At 39.8% G+C, this 23,929-nt stretch overlaps 1 protein-coding gene across 2 annotated transcripts; it reads right to left on the minus strand.

Moving 5' to 3' along the window:
* Window positions 1-209: 209 nt before the first annotated feature.
* CRYZ (crystallin zeta) lies at window positions 210-23,923 on the minus strand. Of its 2 annotated transcripts, XM_027624008.2 has the most exons (9): window positions 23,788-23,919; window positions 18,718-18,834; window positions 17,157-17,309; window positions 14,201-14,364; window positions 9,480-9,531; window positions 5,665-5,814; window positions 1,701-1,802; window positions 1,505-1,600; window positions 210-1,076 (listed from the first exon to the last, which is right to left on the minus strand). In XM_027624008.2, exons 2-9 carry the CDS (start codon window positions 18,826-18,828, stop codon window positions 912-914), a joined length of 993 nt encoding a protein of 330 aa, XP_027479809.1. In that variant the 5' UTR covers window positions 18,829-18,834; window positions 23,788-23,919; the 3' UTR covers window positions 210-911. The 2 variants fall into 2 exon arrangements, with proteins under 2 accessions (XP_027479809.1, XP_027479817.1); XM_027624016.2 differs by lacking the exon at window positions 17,157-17,309 and having other exon boundaries at window positions 23,788-23,923.
* Window positions 23,924-23,929: the final 6 nt, after the last annotated feature.

The raw sequence follows: 23,929 nt of genomic DNA on the forward strand, positions 1-23,929 counted from the left end.
ACTAGGTACCTACCTATCACATTATGCCAAAAATAAGGCTGCTCTCTTCACAGAATATACGGATAATGAAGGGGGAGAAATCGGAGGGGGAGACGAACCATGAGAGACTATGGACTCTGAGAAACAAACTGAGGGTTCTAGAGGGGATGGGTTAGCCTGGTGATGGGTATTAAAGAGGGCATGTTCTGCATGGAGCACTGGGTGTTATACACAAACAATGAATCATGGAACACTACAGCAAAAACTAATGATGTAATGTATGGTGATTAACATAATAAAATAAAATTTAAAAAAAGGTGGCACTAAATGTACAATTAAAAAAAAGAATATGTGGATAATGAGTAATCAACCATCAACACAGTGGATGTTCTAATATTGGGGAAATAGTGGAAAACTATTTGTTAAAAAACACATTTCTCTGGACATTGTTTATCTTGCCCTTGCAAGAGACTTGTAGATCCAGATGAGATTAGTTTAGAAAAGGGATCTTATTTAGTCCAGAAAATCTTCAGAGTCCAATACAGTTCTGAGCTAATCAGGTATTAAAGAACCTTTACAAGGACAAGTAGGTTTGGAAATCACACAGTCTTATTTTGAATTAGCTTCTTTTAGTCAAAGGTATGGAATTAATGATCAAGCACCAGGAATTTCTGTAACGCACCCAATGCCAAATGACTACTGACATTTTATTTCCTACTATGACTCCTTGATTAGAGGCAGGTGGGAGGCATAAAGAATATTGTGAGCTATAAAATAAATTCTACTCCAATGCTCAGATCTCTAAAGGCAAATCTTGTTTTTTAATATAAGAAACTCACTGAATCAAATGAATGCTGATTAGAGCAAAGGTAGTGTAAGTAAAACTGGGACAGGAAACTTCTAATTGCATAGGAAATACATGAAAGAATTAATCATTCTAAGAGAAGAATCATTTTCCCACGAGCCCCACTGCTATGGATGATATTTTCGTGAGCCTGGGCCACCTTCTCCAGTGAATACTGAGAACCTATTACAGGTCTCAACCAACCAATTTCCATTCCGGCTTGAAGGGCAGCTGCAAACTGCCTAAATTCCTCCTAAGTGAAAGAAAAAGGTCTTTTTGTAGAACTCGTGACTTAATTTTCAGAAAAACTTTCAGATTATAAGAGTCGGAACATAAACAGTTCCTTACAAATATGTGGCTTTTGTCACTTGTCCAGAACTAGAGAAAAAGTAGTTTTCTATATAGTAACCTTAAGTCCAATTTGTCTGAGGCAGTGTCAGTTTACAAAAAGCCTATTGTCCTGAAGCAATTACTAATAGTATCTCCCTTCTCTCTCAAAAGTGTCTTGCCTTGGAAAATAAATTACATTGCCCCCCTAGTTATCTTGTAGTGACTAATCCTCAACATACCCATCCAGTCAGATAACAAAGTTTAACATCTACTGGAATTTTCAGTCTGCCTGACTAGGCAAACTGTATCAATGTTTTAAGTTATCAAAATCAGAGTCACTTATTTTCCTACCTTAGTTGATGAATAGAGAGCAACTCCAATTATACTAGATTCCTTTGCCATGGTGTCCCGTGGGTTTATTTCAATAGGACCTCTGCTGCCAACAACCTAGTATGAAAAACAACTTGTCTATAGTTAAAGATTACTGCAAAATAGTATTAAGTTATGGTAAAGCTTCAAAGTGGTAAGAAGAAACCAAAATACTTACTATTACTCGTCCTCCATATGACAGAAGATTCAAATCATTACTAAGATTTACATTAGCTAACATTTCAATGATCACATCAATTCCCTTTTCACCAACAGATTTCTATGTAATAAAAAAATGCAGAGTAAGATGATAAGTGGAAAAAAAAAACAACTGTAAAACAGTTATCACAGTCCCATATATTACAGAAATGTGTTTCAAAAGACATAAAATGCTACATTTTTAAGACTAATAATACAAATTTTAAGTGATCTAATTATATAGTGTTGATGTAATTCCAAGGTACCAGTCATAACATTTAAAGTAATAAAGATTTATACTAAGTAAATTTCAAGTGCTTCGACTCAACTTGACTACAAAATACTTTTTCCTCAGTTGAAAATTTTCTGTCTTCAAAATGTATTTTCACAGAGAAGCAAACAAATCCCAAATCCCAAAAAGACTTCCACTTTTGTTAAAAAACAAAAAGCAAAAGAAGAAAATCATTGGCTGTTTGGTGTTGCCGAATTTTTTTGTGTGTGCGTTCAATTTTGTCCCAAGTGGTTTACAATCAGCTTGGCATACTACTTTTCTTTTGGGTTTTCAGAGATGTTGGTTTGCAATATCCAAAACTGGCTCTTCTCTTAAATAAGTTATACATATATACCTTATACTGATTTTATTTAACAAAAAAAATGAATACCTGTGTCAGGCATTGTTAAGTACTGGGAATTCAAAGATGGACACAGAGAACTCAAAACAAAGCTAGGGAGAAAGATGGAAACCTACCGCAATCATAGCTGTGACGGGATGGGCTAAGTGCTGCGTTAGTGGAAATAAACTATAGGTTATAGAGAAAAACAAAGCTATAACTGCGATCACCTGTAGTGATCAGAGAAAGTTCAACAGAGAGGAGGACCTGGGCCCTGAGGAGTGAGCAGGAGCTCTTTAAGCAAAATGGAAGGAAGAGGAGCCAGCAGAAGCTGCACCTGAGGTGGGAGAAAGAGAAAACAGAAGAGCTATGGACTGAGAGTCCGAGTCAGGATTTGAAAGTAGCCCAGAGGAGCTGAGGCACGTGTTTGGGAAGGCGGGCGGCGGGGAAGAGGTAGAGAGGCGACTGTCAACTATATCAGTATGGACTGGGAACACGTATTAAATGCCATGTTAAAGGAGCTAGACTTTTGGGAGGCAGGTGCTAATTTCTGTGCCAGACCCTGTTTTAGATCTGAAGGTGCAGCAGGGACCAAGAAAGACAAAAATTCCTACTCTCATGGAGCTTCCATTTTAGTTATTTCTGGAGATTTTTTTTTTTTTAAAGGAGAACCAAATAAGTCTAGAAAATGTGAAGACAGAAGGGGATATTAGGTCAGTTATAAATAACAGACAAAGCTGGAGAAGATGAGGACTAAACTAAGTCACAGCAGAGACAAGAACAAAGGGAGACATATTTGAAAGGCATGTCAGAATCGAAACTGACAGAGGGAGGTGGCAGACTTGACGGGCAGGAAGGAGAACAGTGATTAAAAGATAGGAATGAAAAATGAAATGTGGGTCTGTCTCGGGTGAGCAGATAAGTGGCCACGTCCAGCAGGCTGACGGCACGAAGGAAGGGAACGCAGGCCAGAGACAGTGCTGGAAATCAGCAGGATGTGGGCACAAACTGAAGCCATAGGTGTAGATGAGACTGATCGGGGGAAGGTCTAGCACCAGGAAGATACGAGACCAAGGGGAAAGGCTAAGGAACAGCAACACTTAAGTAATACGGGAGGAAGGGGACTGAAAATGAACTCAGGGAAGTAAGAAGAGAACCAGCTGCCAGGAGATGTGATCAGGGTCAGCTGCTGCCAAAAAATCACACAGTACGAAGGCTAAGCCAAAAGCAGCAGAGGGGTAAGTAGGAGCTCACCGGTGACCTCTGACAAGCAAAATGCAGTGGAAGGTGCTGGGAGGTAAGGAAGTAAAAGGAGTAAGTATTCACTGCTTTTCAAGAAGTGCAGTGGTAGAGGGGGTGGAGGGTTTGATAAAAGGTTAGGGGAATGATTTGGAGAATAAGAGAGACTTAAGCAGAAGGAGCTAGTAGAAGAGAAAGAAGCCACAAGACCTCAGGGTCTTAAAGTCAGATTTCTGCAAAACAAAAACATATTCTTAAATTAACTGGCCATTTTTCATCTTTGTAAATACTGTTGGATGATGGGAGCAGGAGTAAATATTCAATTAATTTTAGGTTTCCTAGACATATACAAAGGAGTAACTTTACTCAGTTTTTTGGCAGTATGATTTAGTGCTAATAAATAAACTCTCACTCATATTCTCCTCAATTTGTTAATGACTGAGGTTACACAGTAATCAGTACCTGGAAAATTCTAAGTCTTTCTCAACATAAGCAAGTAATTTGAGGTTTAGCAAAGTAATCAGTATTTAGTAAATTGCTACTATAGTACAAACAGAGAACTTCAGAATCTGCTTGAATTCTGCTCTAACAATGGAATATATGCAACAACTAACTAAAACCTTCACTGCTCTGGATAAGGTAATGATTATTCCTCCACGGCATCCAATTAAAAACAAACTCTTTTCCCTAGGCTAGACAGATCCAGTCTGTAATCTGTAGATACCTCACTTTTCACTAAAAAGTTACACCAACATAAATTATATTAGGAAAACCTCGTGGTTGCCAGAGGCAGAGGGCTGGAAGTGGGTGAAATGGGTGAAGGCGGTCAAAAGGTACAAACTTCCAGTTATAAAAAAAAAAAAATAAGTCATGGGGATGTAAAGTACAGCATGGCGAACACAGCTGTTAATACTGTATCACAGATTTAAAAGTTGCTAAGAGTAGATCTTAAAAGTTCTTACCAGAAGAAAAAAAGTTTGTGGCTATGTATGGTGATGGATGTTAGTGAGATTTACTGTGGTGATCATTTCACAATATCTACAAATATCAAAAAAAGTAAAAGGAGGACACCTGGATGGTGCAGTCATTTAAGTGTCTGACTCTTGGTTTGAGCTCAGGTCATGATCTCAGGGTCATGAGATCGAGGTCCACATCGGGCTCCACACTCAGCAGAGTGTGCTTGAGTTTCTCTGTCCCTCTCCCTCTATACCTCCCACTCCCCTCACCATACTAGCTCTATCTCTAAAATAAAAATAAATCCATCAATAGATGAATGGATAAAGAAGATGTGATACATATATTATATATTTTATATATATATGTAATGGAATATTACTCAGCAATCAAAAATGAAATCTTGCCATTTGCAACGATGTGGATAGAACTAGAGGGTATTATGCTAAGCAAAGTAAGTCAGACAGAGAAAGACAATTATCATATGATCTCACTCATATGTGGAATTTAAGAAACAAGGCAGAGGAGCATAGGGAAGAGAGGAAAAACTAAAACAAGACAGAACTAGAGAGGGAGACAAACCATAAGAAACTCTTAATCATAGGAAACAAACTGAGGGTTGCTGGAGGGGAGAGGGGTAGAGGGATGGGGTAACTGGGTGATGAACATTAAAGAGGGCATATGATGTAATGAGCACTGGGTATTATATAAGACTGATGAATCACAGACCTGTACCTCTGAAACCAATAACACACTATATGTTAATTGAATTTAAATGATTAAAAAATCCCCAAAAAACAAAAAATAAATAAATGTTAAAAAAAAAAACAACTCAGGGCTCTAAATACAGAGCTATGACTTTACTTAAAATGTGACTACATTAAAGAGTACCAATTTTTATAGCTATAAGACTCTGGAAAGGCTAGGTTTTATTTGATAAACATAAACAAGACAGATGAGAGTAAAGGTTTGAAAATTAGACATCTCTGCTTTTTAATTTATTAAAACTGTAAAACACATAGGCATAAAAAAGAAGCAAACAACTTTAAGAGAGTGGTTGATAAGAAAAAAGAACTTACAAAAAAACAAAGTCTCCCAAGAAATAAAATCTACTTTTATAAAATTGTAGAGTAATTTTACCTTAATTTTATCAATATAATTAAGTTCTCTGTGATTGAACACTTCATGGGCTCCATTTTGCAAAACAATGTTTTGTCCTTCCTCAGTACCAGCTGTGCCCAAAACCTTTAAGCCATAAGCTCTGGCAATTTGGCATGCTGCTAGTCCAACCTGAAAAACAAAATATAAATGCCTAGTTTTAGATTCTTTGCATCCCTGCAAATATTTATTAAATATATGTAATAAACTTAAGGTTCTTCTAGGTCCTACCCTATCCTTAAGGAATTTTGAGTCTAAATGAAGAAATAAGAACAACAATAGCTAACTTATATTGAGCATTTATAATGTGTCAGGTACCACTCAAAAGACTTTCTATCCATTGCTTTATTTTAGCCTCACAATAAGCCTAGGAGGTAGATACTATTATTGTCCATATTCCATAGATGAGAAAACTGAAGCTTATAAAATATAAGTAACATGCCCAGGTCACAGAGATAGGAACATGGCCAAATCACAGAGCTGCACCAATTCAGTCTGTAGAGCTTGAGCTTTTAACCACGGTATCAAAATGCTTACTATTAGCATCTACTTTGTGCAGAAGGTATGGGGTTTAAAGATATTCAAAACCTGCTCACTGACTTCATACTTTAACAGTACATATGAAATGCTAAATGACAAATGTGACACCATTTAAGTGGAAGAGATAGGTATATGAGCAAATTAATCCATTCATCCATATGATGACTATTTACTGAGTGTTTACTATGTGCTAGGCATGGTACTTCATGTAAGAAACTTATACTCTGAGAAAGGGGGAAAATAATAAATACACAAATAAATGAATAAAGTACATTCAGAAAAGAAAAAGTGCTATGAAAAAAAAAAACCCAGCCTATTGGAGATAGGGAGAGGGACTAGTGAGGTCACCAAGAAAGACCTGAGTGAAGTGAGGGATGAGCCGTGTGAGTATCTGGAAAGCCTGGTGGAGAATGCTGTTGGCAGAATGGTTGTGGCTCACCTGGTGACATGGGAATGAGCTTGGGGCATTCAAAGGACTGAAAGAGGGTCATTAAATGTCTGCCTTCGGCTCAGGTCATGATCCCAGGGTCCTGGAATCGAGCCCCGCATTGGGCTCCCTGCTCAGCAGGAAGCCTGCTTCTCCCTCTCCCACTCCCCCTGCTTGTGTTCCTGCTCTCACTATCTCTCTGTCAAATAAATAAAACCTTTAAAAAAAAGTAAGAAAATAAAGCCATGGATTGCATGAAATCACTAGATCACTAAATAAATGTACTTAGGATAAAGGAGAAATAAAAGCATATAAGGAATATAGCTAAAAACAGTTTTTTAAATTGCAATACTAGGAAATCTATGTTTGGTTACATGCCACATGAATGGTACAGGTAAGTGTCACATACATTTAGAGCAGGGCTTCTCAAACTTAGCACTACTGACATTTGGGGCTGGACAATTCTACGTTGCAGGGGGCTATCCTGTGCTTTGAAGGATGTTTAGCAGCATGTCTGGTATTTATCTACTAGACACCAGAACCCCTCCACCCAGTGATAACCAATAATGTCCCCAGACACTGCCCCAAATGTTCAAGGGGGAGGAGGGATGATGCCAACCCACCCCTCAATGATAACCAATGATTTAGAGGGAGGTAAAATCATTATGGACTGAAAAGAATTAAAATGAAAAATGATGATAGAAACTGATTAAAATTGTAACAGAATCACAGACTCCCAGGTCTGAAATAGACTTTAAAGACTGTATGGCATATGGGAGTGATGAGCCTGAACTCAGTTGGGTTTTGGCAGGGACCTGTTTGATTTAACCAAAACAAACAAACAAATGCCCAGGACTCACAGTCTCCTGAGTCAGAGAGACATTCAATTCCACGAAATACTATGGAGTTAGCACTACTGATTTTTGCTACTTTAAAAAAAAACAAAACAGGCCTTTAATAAAACTACATCTAAACTAAAGGTTTAATGTAAATATATCTCCTTCTGCTCTAAAGAGGCATTTAATAGCTATTCTGAAGGTACTGTTTATGCCATTCTTGTCAACAATTATACCAGGAACAGTACTTCAATAGATTATATACCATTATGTGTCAGTTATTGTTCTTCTATTTACTTTGCTGACACTAAAATAGGGCACTCCCCACCAACGTATCTGGATAACAGCTGTGTTCACAAATTCCACACCATTTTAAATACACAACATAATCCCAGAGGAATTTGAATTAAATGAGGACAGAAAGTACAAAGAGAAGCAAGACAAAACCCAGCACTATTTCCCTTTGGTAGGGCGGGGAGGATCAGAAGCTTTCTCACACCAGGCCACCAGCCTATCCCTGCCAGCCAAGGATTTAACAAACTCAGCCAGCTCAGAGAACAGTGTGGATTTTGCCTTAAAAAAAAAAAAAAAAAATTAAAAAAATCATGGTGAAGTGACTGGGCTTTTTACAAGCGGGTAAAGGGAATAAAAAGAGATTTTCTTTAAATTCTTCTCTGCCCTTCCTACTGAAACCTCTCCCTTTTATACAGTGCACCAGGTTAGCTCTCAGAAAGCCAAAGCAATTTAAATAAATGCAAGTTTGACAGATCCTTTAGTTATTTTGGGTTAAATTTAATTTAATCCAAAAATAGCCTCTTTGGTGAAGCTAAGCAATGGGAATTTTTGACAAAGCATATCTGTCATATTTTCTCAAGCCCCAAAAAGACAATCTTAGTCTTTTTAGTAAATACTCTGATCTGTGAAATCCTTCAGAATTGATCTATTTGAGGTAGACAGGAGGCTAAGTGTGGAACCTTGTGCTTCATCTATTTAAAGAACAGAAACACAATGGGCTGAACGCTCTGTAGTCCCTGGCCACCTTTAGAGGTAAATTCACATTTTTAGGATGCCACTCATTATTCCAGAACAATGTGCCATTTGACAGGCTACTCCTTTCAACTACTCTGCGGAATACACAGTGCTCTGAAAGGGTTAACCAGCTTCCTCAAGGTGAGCCATCTAGCCCCAGGCCCTCTATTTTAAAAAAACGTGAAATCTCATCTCCAAAATTTCTAAAGCCTCTATATGCAGGATAGAGGTCAAGTGGATTTCTTGTTAAATTCCAACCTCAGAGCTCTAACTTTTCCTCTAAGCTCCTCAGAGGCAGATTGACAGCCGGTTTCTTGAAGAAGCTTCTGACGGCCCTGTGTTGGGTTATTTCACTGAAGGGCTTATTTTAAAGTTCTCAGTCCCCTCCCCCCCCATTAGCATTTAAGCCACGGGTTGTGGTGTTAAGGACACAGCCATACACCGTGCATTCCGTGAATGTCCTTAAAGCGCAGCAGGCAAGCAGTGGGAGGGAGATAGAAGGGTCTGAGAATTCACAGAGTGGCTTTCCAGTGCTGTCTGGGGCAACACAGGTAAAGCTTTAAGGAGCCTTAGTTTCCTTAGCTAAGGGAATATGGAATTAATATTAACTTTAAAAAACTGTTTAAAATTCCAAATAAATACTCTTACAACATATGCTACTTGAAGGCAAAAACAAAGCCAGTTCATTTTGGTCTGCACCTGACACAGGTGAAAAAACTAACCCAGACATTTTTAATGGGGTGATCTGCTGAACGTATTAACCAAGAAATGCTAAACTAATGACAAGGAATCACCTTAAGAAGACAGCATTTAAAGAAGCTATACTACAAAAAGGAATATATGTACTGACTACAAGTATTGACCATATTTATTAACTTGGCTTTTAAAAATGACTGAAAAGAAATATAATGTGAAACCCACACACATAAGCTCCTTTAAACATAAACTTAAAAATAAATACTTACTCCTCCGCTAGCCCCATGAACCAGCACACTTTCTCCAGCTTTCACACGGGCACTGCAAAACAAGACAAGGGTTCATCACCTCAAGTCGAAGGTAATGAAGCTCAGGTGTTTGTCATTCTTCTTAAGGAAATTCTACCCTCAGTTCAGCTAACGCGTCCCCAAACAGGAAACTCATTCTGCTCTACAGCCCAAAATATTCTCCAAGTTTCACAGGATCAAATGAGGGTTCTTCAGGGCCATAGACGAAAGAAAACATGAAATTCATTTGTTCGTTCAACAAACATTTAATGGGAACCTATTACGTGCCAGGCACGGTGCTGGATGCTGGTAGCACATCAGGGTGCTACCTTCCTTCTGGGAGGCTACAGTCTTTGGAGGCACGTGAAGTGAAACAGCTGAACCTAGGGGAACTGGAGTTTCTCGTTCATTCCTACAGAAAGTGTCTCAAAACAGGCTTATGATAGCCCAGTCTCGGTTCTGTGACCCAGGGGAATGCCCAAGAAAACGCAGAAGTTAGATGATTTATGAAAACATTTTTCCTTCTCCATGCCTTTGAACATCAGGTCGTGCAGCCTCTAAGCCCACATTTCAGAGAGCAATGCTGAATCAGCAGCGGTACGAGACTAAGAAATATGATCAATCCTGTCACAAAGGTTTCCATGTCACACCAAAAAATGTCTAGATCCTCCGGTAAAATGACATGTTCTACTTCTGGTTCATCTGACTACTTTTCCATTATACGGAAAATAAGGCACATGCAGCAAGACAGACAGGAGATGCTTTATTATTCCAGATGGACAATGCTAATGTCCCAATCCAGCAGCTGTTCTGTGATCCGGATCGGACTCTCAGGGAGGATCTCTTACTTCCTAGAACAATAGGGGTGGCCACACTGTACAGACCGTTATGTTCAATCTGGGAGTAAGAACACAATGACCCAGAGTCATGCTCAAGGCTGCATGCCAACAGCTGACAAATGGCAATTACGAGCAGTAAATGAAACCTCTTCCAATACTCTTGTTTAGAGATGAGGGGACTGAGGGCAGTGAGTTAAATGGAGAGTCTAAATGATTAACTATCACCAAACACTTTGACATTTTAAAAAATAAAATATGAGTGTAAGGGAATAGGATTACTGATGTCATCCTATGGGATATGAAATACTTTTCCCAGTAATGGTTCTTTTAAGAATCTTTCAAACAACCCCTCAAACACTAAGAGCACATTCTCCTAAACCACTGGGCCTGGGGCGGGTGGTGAAAAAGCAAGCTAACCCTCTCGCGGATCCCCCTGCTATGATCCTTCTACCCTTACACAGTTATTGTGATGGTTAATTTTATGTGTCAGCTTGGCTGGGCCATGGGGCCAGAATCTGGTTAAACATTATTCTGGATGTCTCTGTGGAGGGCCTCATCCAATCAGCTGAAGGCCTTAAAAGAACAAAAACTGACTTCTGGAACAAGAAGTAATTCTGCCAGTAGACTGCCTTTGAACTCAAACTGCAACTCTTTCCTGGGTCTCCAGCCTGCCAGTTTACCCTATCAGACTTTAAGCTCACCAAGCCTCCACAAATCAATCTCTCTCTCTCTCTCTCTCGTATATATGTATGTATGTAATACATACATATGTACGTACACATTCTGTTGTTCTGTTCCTCTGGACAACCCTGACTAATACAGTTAGCTCCCCTCGGGGCTCATGGCAGGGGCTCGAGCCTTGGCCTGGCCTTCCATGCTATTGTTCCAGACTTCCTCCCAGTCACTGAAGATTAGTACCTGGCACATTAGTACCTGGCTTTCTCTTCCACGCCAAAGCCAGCCCTAATCTAAAAGATTTCAACATTCTCTGGGAAGAAAACCTTGAATCACAATTCCTGAATTCTCCCCTTTAGCCACTCTCTCCCAAGGCGGAACCTGGTAACCACCCCCAAAATCTCCACTAGAGAAGTATCAGACCCTAATAACCAGTGTTATGACAGTAATCTCCAATCCTAATTCTGTAAGCCCATATTCTCTCAAAATCTTTTCTTCAACTTCCCAGAGATTGCCGTCTCTGGATTGCTCAATTTCTGCCCACTTGTTGCTCCTGGCTCCATTTCCTGCACTAGCCAGCCTGGACCCTGCAGCAGCTTACCCCGACTCCTCTCTCTTCCTCTCCTGTGCTCTCATTTCCTTCATGCTACTCCATTCTGTCACTAACACTCCAGCCCTGGATTAATGTTAAAATCCAACTTCCTTGATAATCTACCCAAATGACGAAGTACTATTTAAAAAAAAAAAATCACGTGACCATGCATTTTGGTGCCACTTCTGTTCTGATTCTCAAAAGATCACTTTGCCTCCCATTTAATTATGAAAAGTGAGGCAATCTCATATGAGTTCCTTCAACACTCTACATCCCTACCCACAAACTTTTCCATAGTTATACCATCTTTACCTATTCTGGGTTTAGCAGATGAGATACCCTTTAATATCTGAGGCCAGTCTCGCCACACGTCCTACCTCCTTCCATACTGCCATCTGCCGCTCCACCCTCTCTTCCAAACCTTCCGTCGCTCCCGCTGCTAGATCTTTCCTCAGCTATAAACATATTCAGCTCCCATTCAACCTGTTGTCCCCACAAACTCCCGAGTACTCTTCTACTTCCTCCTCCCTAGCTCCATTCGAGGAACCCAATTCCACCTCCTTCCTCAGCCCACTCAATCAAGCTTCTGTCCCGCCGCTCTACTGGGAAAGTGACCTGGACTCCAGTCACCAGTCACCTCCTAATTGCTAATCCTAACTGTTCTTTTTTTTTTTTTTCCAAACACACCTCACTGCTGCATTTGACAGCTAGCTTCCCTTCTCAGTAGCAACATCAACCACTGCCCCTAACACCACCAACACCAACAGAGTACTTACTCTATGCCAAGGTCTGCACTGAGCTTCACAAGGTATGACTTCACTGAATTCTCACCACACCTCTAGGAAGGAGGAGCTATTAGTATTCACATTTTTCAAACCACTAAACTACAGCCGAGACAGGGAAGTAACTGGACCATGGTCATATGGCTGGTAGTAGGAGAAGACAGTCCTGTAACCCAAGTCTTTCTGTCTTCAAGGACCATGAACTTAGGTGTTTAACAGACACCATGACCTCTAGACACCCTTGGCCTTGGCAAACGCTCCCTTTGGTCTCTTAGGACTCTGCCCCCTACCTCTGACTACAATCCTCCATGCTGATTTTCTCTAACTTTCTATTCTCACTCCACTGTTCTTCATTCCCTGAAGGCTTTCAGTCACTTTCATCTTGTCAACTCCCACCCACAGGATGATAACCCCATGTTGACATCTTTACCCTTCAGGCTTCAGATTCTTTCACACAACAGGTTGCTGGTCTTTTCCAACATGATGCCTATCTTGGTTTCAACTCCAAAACTGGACCAAGCTTCCCTTTGAAACGTTTTCCTTCTTTTCTTCGTCAGAGTTAAACATTTACCAACCTCAAGAGCTAGAAGTATCCGTTAAGTTCATCTTCTCTCTCATTCTCTACATGCAAACAGTCACCAAACACACCTGATTTTACCCTCTAATAGTTGTCCTTTCCCTTCCACCTTTTCTACCATGGCTCTTGCTCTGGCCCTTAGGTATTTTACCTAAAGGATACTCGTATAAGACCCACCCATCTCTTTCTCCACTCCCGTCATCAAATCCATCCTTCACATACTGATAGGCGATCTTAATAAAACACTCATATAACAGTATCACTCTCCCGAATAAAACATTTCATGACCCCCAATCCCTTACGGAACAGTGTGCGAGCTCTACCATCTTGCTTTTTACAATCTGAAACCTACCTATTTCATGTGACAGCTAATATTTATTAAAAGATTACTATATTCCAACCTAATTCCATGCCATTCTTTGCCTTCAAACCTTCCATCCAACAAAACCAAATTGCTACAGCTCTCCTTAGATATCATGATTCTCCCCCACAACACCAGGCTATTCCCATTGTCGAGTTTCCTCTCGCCTCCCAGCTATCCTTCCCCAAGACAACTCCCTGATTAAAGTACATATTTTCAGAGGGGCGCCTGGCTGGCTCAGTTGGTGGAGCATGTGACTCTTGATCTTGGGGTTGTGAGTTCAAGCCCCATGTTGGCTATAGAGATTACTTAAAAATCAAATCTTTAAAAAAAAATCATATATATATATATATACACACACACACACACACACACACACACACACACACACACACACACACATTGTCAGATCCCAGCCATGGAAACTGACCAGTGGGTCTAGGGTAGGGCCCTACATGGTATTTTTAAATTGCAGCAATTAGTTTCTAGGGCTGGATAACAAGATTTTTTGAACCATGACTTTAAAATAATCCAAGCCTTACATCTTGGCAGGAAGCCCTATCTCATCACCACTGTTACATCCCTTATGATCCCATAAATCCCTATGCACATCTACACCACTGTACTTTCCACATTATACATCAATATTATAACCCTTATGTCTGTGTCTCTTACCAGACTGTCAGCATCTTAAAGACAAAGACAGCATTTTGCTCTTCTTTGTATCCCCAGTGATTAGAATAATCTCCCAAATTAGCACAGCTTCCACTCCATAAATGCTTAATGGTAACTAAATAGTAACCGGATAGGAGAGATATGGATGCATGATAGGAAGGCAGGCGATACCGGCTGTATGACTGACCGTGTGTGTCATTACCTGTGGAGCAGAGCTCGATAAGCAGTAAAATAGGGAATACCGATGGCAGCTCCTTGCTCAAAGTCCAGTTTTTCTGGCAGTGTGTAAACACTGTCATCTGCTGCGAGAGCATACTCGGCGTAGCCCCCAGAGATGGTGCTGGTAGTGAAAACTCTGTCACCTTTCTAGGGAAAGCAATAAATTGATAAATGCGCCAGGGATTAAAAATGTCAAATGGGTATAATCCTTTATAATGCAACTTGTATAACAACAAGTATTTATGTATTGTTTTCTACATCTTACAGTCTCATAAAACTATCTTCAGCATATTAAACATTTTTAAAGGTTTTATTAATAGAAACCAAGAAGAAGAAAACTTAAGGAAAATAGGAAAAAAAAAAAAGGGGAAAGAGAACCTCCAGAATGGTATAATGAGAAAACAACTAACCTTTATTGCCTTTATCGAGAGAGCTTACTGTGCAAGACACTGTATTAGGAGTCTAATGAGTATTGTCTAATTTGATCTTCTCAAGAACCTATGAGGTAAGCACTTTTCTTATCACCACTTTAGATTAATTCCACTATACAAATGAGGAAGTTGAGGGACAAAGAAGTTCAATAATTTGCTCAGATTAAGCAGTTAGTAAATGACAGTTAATACAACACCAAGAGCCGGAAACTATGCCTGGATCCTGACAGCAAGAAGAGCTGGGACAGGCTTCTTCACTTGTTACAGCATCAGAAACACAGTAAACTCTCAGTAAACTCTGCTGGGTCCTTGCTATTGAAAAGCAGAGGCATAACTGAGGGTGAGGTAAGGCACGATGCAAGACTTAGCGCCTGCCCAGTGTGACCTGCATGCTAGAGAAATCAGACTGTCTACTACAGACACCTGCCCGAACTCTTCTTTCTTGAAAAAAATGTAAATATTCCTTGGAATAAGCAAAATATTAAGGCAATAACCTTCAGGATACTTAAATTGCCCCCCCCAAAAAGATCTAAAAAAGTAATAGCACTATGTGGTGGGACAGAAACAAAAAAGATTCAAAAGGCATCCACCCAGCAGTCAGACTCATCACTGCTTAACAGTGCCACTTGCAAATGGGCAGCTATGAATGTGTTAAGATTAATCCTGCTTTAATAGCTTAAAAAGGTGTTGCACAGATTGCAATATAATTCAAACACATTCTAAGAATTCATTATGGAAAGCAGGACTTTGAGTTCTGTGATGGATATTAATAACAAAACAACTTCCCCCATCTAAAGCATCCTAAACCCTGGGAAGAGAGAAAAGGAAAGGACAGGAGTAACTACAATGGAAGAAAACATGATGAACCATCAAAGATAAGTAACCAGGAAAAGAAAGGAATTATTTCTAAGTTGAAGGAATCAAAAATAGCTTCACTGAGAAGCCAATATTTAAGGTAGGTCTTGAGGAATTGGACAAGATTTTGGAAACTAGAACTGACAAGAGTCATTATGAGTGAAGAGAACAAAGTAAACAAAGGAACAGTGGCAGGAATAAATGCTGAGGAACTGCTAGCATTTGTGCCCAATGAGTAAGTAGTCTTATATATGGAAGGTAATAGTTTCAGAGATAAAATGAAAAGGAACTAAAGCTGGAGGGTAAAAGCCCCCGCACCTCTGTTTGTAAGTTTCAGTTTCATTCTGCCAAGCAGAAGAACCAACACGAGCGAAGACAGAGAAGGAAGAGTGTGGGGTATGCACCTTAGTGGACAGCACAGGTCCACAGCTTGGTGGAAAGTTCTAAGTAAAGATGTCACGTGTGATCCTGGAAACCGTGGGGTCATGATGAAGGCACAGAATTCCAGAGTGTAAAGAAGACTGAGAACACTGGGCAACACTGAAATTGGAGGAGCATCCCGAGAAAAAGCAGCTTGAAAAACAATGCCTAGGAGGAAGTGGGGCCGAGACGAGAGAAAATGATGTCATAGAAGCTGAAGAAAAAAAAAAATTTTTTTTAAGAAAAAGCGGCTGAAGAGTGTCAAATGTCACCAAGAAGTCAAGAGAGATAATGACATAAAAGGGCCCATTAACTCCAGCAATCGAGAGGCCATTAGTGACATTAGCAAGAATGTTTCAGTGGAGCTATGAGGGCAGAAGCCAGACAGCCACAGGCTGAGGAGAGCAACGCTGTAGGGATCGGACAGTCTTCCTGCGCAGAGGCCATGTTAACCTTCTCTGTCTCAGTCCGATTTTGGTAAATGTGCTGCCAAAGTGGAGCAGGTCAAGGAATTATGAGGAAAGATGCTAGAACATGAATACACTATCCATGTTTTAGATTCCTTTTGGCATATAAATAACAAAAGCCCTGATCGTAACATTTTTATTGACTCAGTCACCTTGATCTGAGGCAAAGCTCTAAAAATGTATAGTTGACCTGGCATTTTTTTCATCTTTTACTTATTATTCAAAAGAATTGGCCTTCCCTTTATCTTATGAAACCAAATTTATAAAAAGAATTAGACATTATGTTGGCTTGTGTATTACTGAGAGTTAGGAAACAGTATAATTTCCTTGCCTATTTTCTGCCCTTACATATTTCTGCTACATCAAAAGGATCACAGTTGAATTCTGTGAGGATGTGAAGATACAGAATTTACCCAGCACTTGTCCCCAACAATGGAAACAAGGAAGACCTCCAGATAAAAGGCAATCTCTTTTGTGAATAGAGGAGTCCCCCAAGTGGCAGAAATTGTGTAATGGGGCCTTTCATTTTTTTGAAGTTTTTATTTAAATTCCAATTCATTAACAGGCAGTGTAATATTAGTTTCAGGTGTACAATCTAGTGATTCAACACTTCCATAACAACACCCAGTGCTCATCACAGCAAGTGCACTCCTTAATCTGTGACGGGGCCTTTTAAAGACTTAAATAACAACACATTTTAAAGCCATGTTAAAATGTTTTAAGAAAAAATATTAAGCCAAAATGGAAATAATTGAAAATGTAATACCTTGAAAGTGGATACATTATCTCCAACGGCTTCTATTACACCAGCCACATCTGAACCAGGAGTATAGGGTAAGAGTGGTTTTCTGCTGTAAGTACCAGAACGAATATATGTTTCCACTGGGTTTACACCACATGCGTGGACTTTGATCAGAACCTGCAATGACAATGTACTTTTGTTCACACGGAACATTTAGGCATTCATTCAGCATTATGCTAGGACTCCACTGATTATGGGAATTATAAAAATGGAGGGGAAAACCTCACCTTCAATTGACTCACATTACAGTTTTGCAAACCAACGTATACATAAAAAAGATAAGACAGAAAGGCTTATTATATGCTATATTAAAAACATTTTGGGACAATAGTAGTGGAAGTACTTGAGAGGATGTGTGGCACAAACCTCTATGTGCTCATCAAATCTAATTCCTCCTCCTCCTGGGTACATAGGAAGAATATTATTTCTTGGTGCCTTATGATTGAGTTTTAGCCAATAGAATGTGAACAAAAGTGATCAGAGTCACTGTCAGGGCCCATAAAGATGTTCTAGGCAATCCACACTGTGCCTCCACCCTTTTAAAGAAGTGACCCCAGAAGACAGAGGTGTTGAAGGTGCAGAGCCACATGATGGAAGGCTAGGTCCGTAAATCACTCTTTGAGAATTACCCACCAATGTTTTAGAATTCTGGAATTTAGTGAATGAGAAATAATTTTCTATTGTTGAACCACTGAGATTTTGAGGTTACATCTACCACAGAAGCTAATTTTACCTTACTTAATATATAATGATTACTTTTGCTGTGGGAGTTAAGAGAAGGCCTTACAAAGAAAGTGGTATTTGAGCTAGACCCTAAAAGAAGAGTAGATATTCTTTCAGAATGGGAGAAAAGGATATCTCAGGTAGAAGGAATAGTATGAGAAGGAATAAAAGGGCCTCTTGGGGAAACCAGATAGTGCTGCTTTTTACAGCACAGTCTATTGAAAAGGAGCAGTAAGAAATGAATCTCTAAAGTTAGGTTATGGCCAAATTGTAAAAACTCTCAGGAGGCTCAAGGTTCATTAAGGAAATGAGACTTGGGAGTCATGGAAGGTGCGGTAATAAAAATACATAATTTTTAATGAGAAAGTATATCGTTAAAGTCACCGGAAATGATTAAATTCTTCATTTAAATTCTCTTAAATCACATATAGAAGGGCATGTATGCAGAAGAAAACCATTTTCCTACTGTGCACAAAATAGAAATCATGAAAGTTTGTAATAGAATAACTTGTTCAAAACTACTTATGACTCCGTGCAGAAAAATTCAATTATTGCCCTGCACAGATGATCCTCAACCTCAAAAATGTTCTTATAGCAAGATATTTTTCCTTTTTATAGATCTACCTCACTGTTATAACTATGCTCTCTTTGTCAGAGCTCACATATATCATCAGTATAAACTTTGTCCTAATTCAGTGTCTCTACGAATTATTGTGAGTCTGCTTCTTTTGAACATTAACCTAATGTGCTGGAGACTCACACTCAGTGTAATTATTGCCTGTTTTTATGTAATTATTTCCACCTGATGGTCTTTTGGAATTGGTACTGCAATATCCGACTGGAGTTTCAGCACTTCTGGTCCACCAAATTCAAAAACTCGAATCGCTCTCATCAACTTCTGTCCAGTCGCCATGGTGATCTAGACACAAAGAAAAAAAAATAATGTACTGTCATATGGTATCTAGGCTATATCACTATGTTTTTTCCCCTGGAGGAGGCAGATCAAACAATTTTTCAAACAACAATTTAAATCATGAGCTTACACAGATCTCATTTCATGTTTAAGGGCCTTTCATCTTACAAATTCTTCAGCTACAAAGCAAAATACTTGATATTACTTCCTGTAGGGATTCAGTGCCTTCCACAAGGGAATCAAACATGCAAACAAAAACATCTGGCTAGACATAGCATGACACAGTATCTTAGGTTTCTTTTTGTGCAAGTTTGTGCTGCCACATCTTAGAAATTTGTTAAGTTTTATTAACATTAGAGAAATAGACCTTCTGTTAGATTATGAAATATTTCAAATATAGAGAGAAACATAAAGAATATAATGAACACATTTACCTGCCACCCTGCTTTAACAAATCTTAACATTTTAAAAACCTAGAACATTATAGATATAACTGAAGCCTTCTGTACCCATCTCCAATCCCATTTCTGGCCCACCCTTTTAAGAGGTAATTATTACCATAAACTCAGTGCTCATGATTCCCAGGCATGATGTCATATCACTACTTCATTCAACAATATGTGCCATTGTGTTGCATGTTCTCAAACTTTATTTAGATTGGATCATACTGTACTTAATTCTGCAACTTGCTTTTTCTTCTCAACATTAAGTTTTTGAGATTTATCAATGGTGAAACACTTAGCTTTATGAAGCTCATTCATTTTAACAAAGGACGAAAACATTAAAAACTAAAAACAATGCTTTGTATGTAATCTTTTATAAATTACAAGGGTCATTTACAGTTAACCTTTCTGTCCTACCACTGTTATTTTTTTTTCTACCACTGCTATCATTGAAATGAAAACTCAAGAGTTAAACTCTTAGAAAAGGTCTAAAGAATATTTGAATATAAAAATAGCTAATTATGGAAATCTTCCATACCTATAGCGATGTAATGAAAGGGTTTTGACTGTATCTCCATAATTTTCCTTGCGGGTTATCACAATTTCTTGAAATTAACCACGTCAAATAGTTAGACTCTGCCACCACCCAGAACATCCTTGCTAATGTCTGGAATAATTATATTCATCAACAATGAGTAGGTGAAAGATCAAAAAGTTGTAGAAACTAGGGACTTGAGATGAAAGAATTCACACTTTTACTATATTGAAGCTCAACACAGGGCTACTCAGAAGAGAACACATGCTAACTATAAAATGTCCCTCCAACTATAGGGGGTAATTGAAAGCATTTTGATAGTATTATTAGTAGAAAGTTCTTGATACAATTAATCCAAAGTTGTATTATTTTAAAACCCTTTATTTTAAGTGATGCCATGTAGTACCTAGCACAGAGGAGAAAGTAAATTGTCCATTGCTAGAAGGTTGTTGAGCAATGACATGTCCTGAAGGGCAGACCTCAAATACAAGGGGGCAGAAGCAGGCAGAAGACATAAACCTAAGGTCACTGCAGAGGAGCTGGGCAGTCCCTGAGGGTGACACCTGTGTGGTGTGAGGACTGGGAAAAGGCAGCTCACCCCCTACCTGCCAACAGTCTCACTGCTGAATTTTGATCTAGCTCTTCACTCAAGCTGGGTATTTCTTAGACAAGAAAGTGAAAATATAAAGACAGTAAAAGAGAAACGACAACACCACCACCACCACCAAGGTTGCCCAGCTCAGAGTTTTTCATTCTGGAAATAAGAACACAGCTTTCTTTTCCCTTTTTGTTGCCAGCACGGTGTTATGGAAAGAGTACGGTTATGGAATCTGACAACTTTCAGTATGAATTCCGGCTCTATCATTTACTAGCCAAATGGCCGTGGGCAAGGCAGTCAACTTTGTTGAGCTTCTTCATCTGAAAACTGGGCTCCCACTCAGGGTTACTGTGCTAGAGACAGCAAGCATCAGGCATTGAACCTGGCAAGTGTTCACTCCTATATATATAGTAGATATGATTCCTTTCCCATCTCTTTTCTCCTTTTCAATTTCTTATTCATTAAAATACTCCTGATTCTATAATTCCATAATCACTTTTGATTTTACATAACAATATTTACAGGACTCAGATTATAAAAACAAGACCTTGGCCTCAAAGGATTCAGTCTGGAGAATCATTTAAACAAAACATTAATATCAAAATACTGGTTGTTATTCATTCAACATGTATACTTGGAACATTAACTGTAAGCGAGGCCCTGTGCTAACCCCATAGAACACAAAGGGCAAAAAGAAAATGCCCCAGCCCCTCTCTTAGCTCCAGTTCACTCTGTGCTCTCATTCTTTCACACAGCTACACACACCACATAAGATCTGCAGCTCCTTTTCCACTTTCTACCTACTTCCTACCTATTTATTTCTTTCAAGCACTTGCATCTACCTTTTCACCAACAGACATCATTATCCTCAAAGAACTGTAGCAGTAATAAAAGCAAAATTATCCCGAAATAGGATCTGGCAAAATTATCTAACACATACATTTCCCCCCTACATTTTGATATCTGCTAAGTCGGGAGAAAAGAACAAAGGAAGGAGGATTCTCATCCTTAATACTGGATTTAGAAGACCCTGCTGCCTTGCCTAGTACTACCATCTTATCCTACCGAGCGTGTAAGGAGACCAGGCATAACCTTGACAGCGCTGTCTTCTACTTTGCTTCTGTCCATCTTATTTCCCACTGAGCCTTTGCCACTATGATCGATCAGGCTTCAATCTGTACAAACTGCCTTTGAAAACCCCCTCAACTACCCATAGGATCATCAACTGCTTCACAATACATAACACATAAGGTGATATGTCAAAAGGAATAATAAAAAGAATAAAATAACACACAAATTGTAATTATAATTCTTAAACCCCTAATACCTGATTTCTTCTAAAAAGCACATCTTTTATGTCCATTAGTATAATTATTTTTCACAAGAGGTAGAAAAGCAACCATTTAATTATATGCAGAAATGGAAATAAAATCACCATCCATGTTATGGATGAGAAAACATCCCAAGAGGGTAAGAGACTCACCAGGGTCACACAGAAGCAGAGCTAGAATCCAAGTCCTCTACCTTAAATGTTGATTGGTGATGTACCCTTACTGTACAATCCTTTTCATCTTACCCTTTGAAATGTTGGCATAGAAGATCCTTTAACTTCTTAAAAATATACTTTATGACGATGAGTGAGACAGGCTCAGCTAGAAATCTGAAATTCAACTAACTTGCAGGTAGGATTACATATTTTATGATTAAGGCATCTGCTCAGAGTGTGAAATTTTCCAAATGTCTGTCAGTTAGGAGGATCCAGTAGTGACACAGAGGACAAGATTCTATTAGGAAAACTAATAATTTCCTTATCTGTAAAATGGGGCCAGTACTCCCTAGCATAGGATCCTTGTGAAGATTAACTGCAACAGTGCGGGGTGTGAGTGCTTCACAGCATGCCCAGCATGCAATATGCTCTATTATTCAGACTAAATCATTTGCGTGTCAGCAGGCCTGCCACCTTGCTAGTGTTTTTAAATAGATTTTTCAATTTATCAAGTATAAGCTTTAAATTAGAGGACCTGGTTTAATTTTTGGTTGTACTTTTGACCTATAAAAAGTTGCCAAGAATACTTTGGAAATCTAGGAAATACAGAATTCTAAAATTCCTCCTCAAACAGTGATCTTCTCTATGCTCTGTTTCAATCCGTTTGGTTTAAATAAAAACTGAAGGGACAGGGAAAATGTTAGAACTATATTTTAATATAGAATGAAGAAATCAAGTCACAAAGGCAGAGCAAGGGCACTTATGAGAGAAGGGCATAAGTAAAATTAAGTAAGAATTTCTAGCAAGACATAAAAAAAATAAGAACTTGTAAAGAGAATCATCATTACGAAATGTGCCGCTGTCGATCAAGAATGACTCATGTAAGCCTTTTTTTTTTTAGCCTTAAGCCAGAAATGTAAAAAAAAAACAAACAATTAAAAGTAGCCTAAGAAAAGTCTCTTCTTGGCTGGGTGACCTTGTCAGGTTACTTCCCTGGTCTGGATCTCAGTGCCCACTTCTGATAAGAGGGGGTGGTGGAGGAGGAGTTGAACAGATAATTCTAAACTCCTCCAGGTTCTTGGATGTAAAGATTGGATGGAACTAGGCCGGCAGCTCTTCCGTGCTCGGGAAGGGCTCAGTGGGATTTGCTAATGCTGACCAGACTTACATGGAGCGTGCCAGTGGCTTCAGTGGGAATCGCACAACTTTTCCACTACCAGTCCAAACGTGAGCCTTTAAATAGTTCAATCATGAACGCATTCTCTGGTCACTGTGATAAGCCTCATCTGGGAACTAAGTGAGCATTTAACGATGTGTTTACGCGGTGTTTTATAATTTTCTTTTCCTTTGAAAATTATTCTAGGTGGGGGTCACAGGAGTGGGTGGGTGGGGGTGTCAAAGAAACTAGGCATTTCTCTCCCAAAGGAAGACAGCACCTCTGATGGCAGAGGCGACTTAAGACCGGGCGGGTGGAGCTCCAGAGCCCCCGCAGTCGTGGCAACCGCAGAGGAGAAGCCTGTTCCCCCCCGCGGGGCTGTGCGCAGGGCCCGCGGCCGACACCGGCTGCAGCAGGAACGCCCAAGCCCGGGCCTGGCGGCGGGAGCGGAGCCCGCGGAGCCCGCGGCGGCCTGCCCGGTGCAGCCGAAACGCAGATCTCACTGGAGACCAGGGCTGGGAGCTCGCGGCCAGCAAGTGAAAGTCCCTGCGTGATTTACGGATGACGAATAAGTAACCCCTAGAGGGAAAGGTCTTCGGCCACGAGCTCCTTTTTCACATTCTTCAGGACAGAACGCGGGACAAGAGCGCGACCCCAATCAAACGCACTCCTTTGTGGACCAGCGGCGGGGAGATCCGCTGCCTGAACAACTACAGGGAACTTTTTTTAAAAACCACTTACCCGGTTCTAGAGTGGGGAGGCAAAACCTGCGAGGGCTCACTCAGACTCCACAGAAAAGGGGATGGAGCTGGGCGTCTTCTACACTTGCTGGCTCCGCCTCCCCCGCGCGTCTCTCCCCGCCCTCAGGGGAGGGCACGACAAG

Source organism: Zalophus californianus, chromosome 4, assembly GCF_009762305.2.
Source record: "Zalophus californianus isolate mZalCal1 chromosome 4, mZalCal1.pri.v2, whole genome shotgun sequence".
Classification (NCBI taxonomy): Eukaryota; Metazoa; Chordata; class Mammalia; order Carnivora; family Otariidae; genus Zalophus; species Zalophus californianus.

Coding starts and splice junctions, on each gene's coding strand:
- CRYZ (XM_027624008.2), bottom strand. CDS start 18,828: ATGGCGACTGGACAGAAGTTGATGAGAGCGATTCGAGTTTTTGAATTT. Junction 14,365..17,156: donor ATAATGTATCCACTTTCAAG/GTATTACATTTT, acceptor TGCTTTCCCTAG/AAAGGTGACAGAGTTTTCAC. Junction 1,601..1,700: donor CATATGGAGGACGAGTAATA/GTAAGTATTTTG, acceptor TTTTCATACTAG/GTTGTTGGCAGCAGAGGTCC.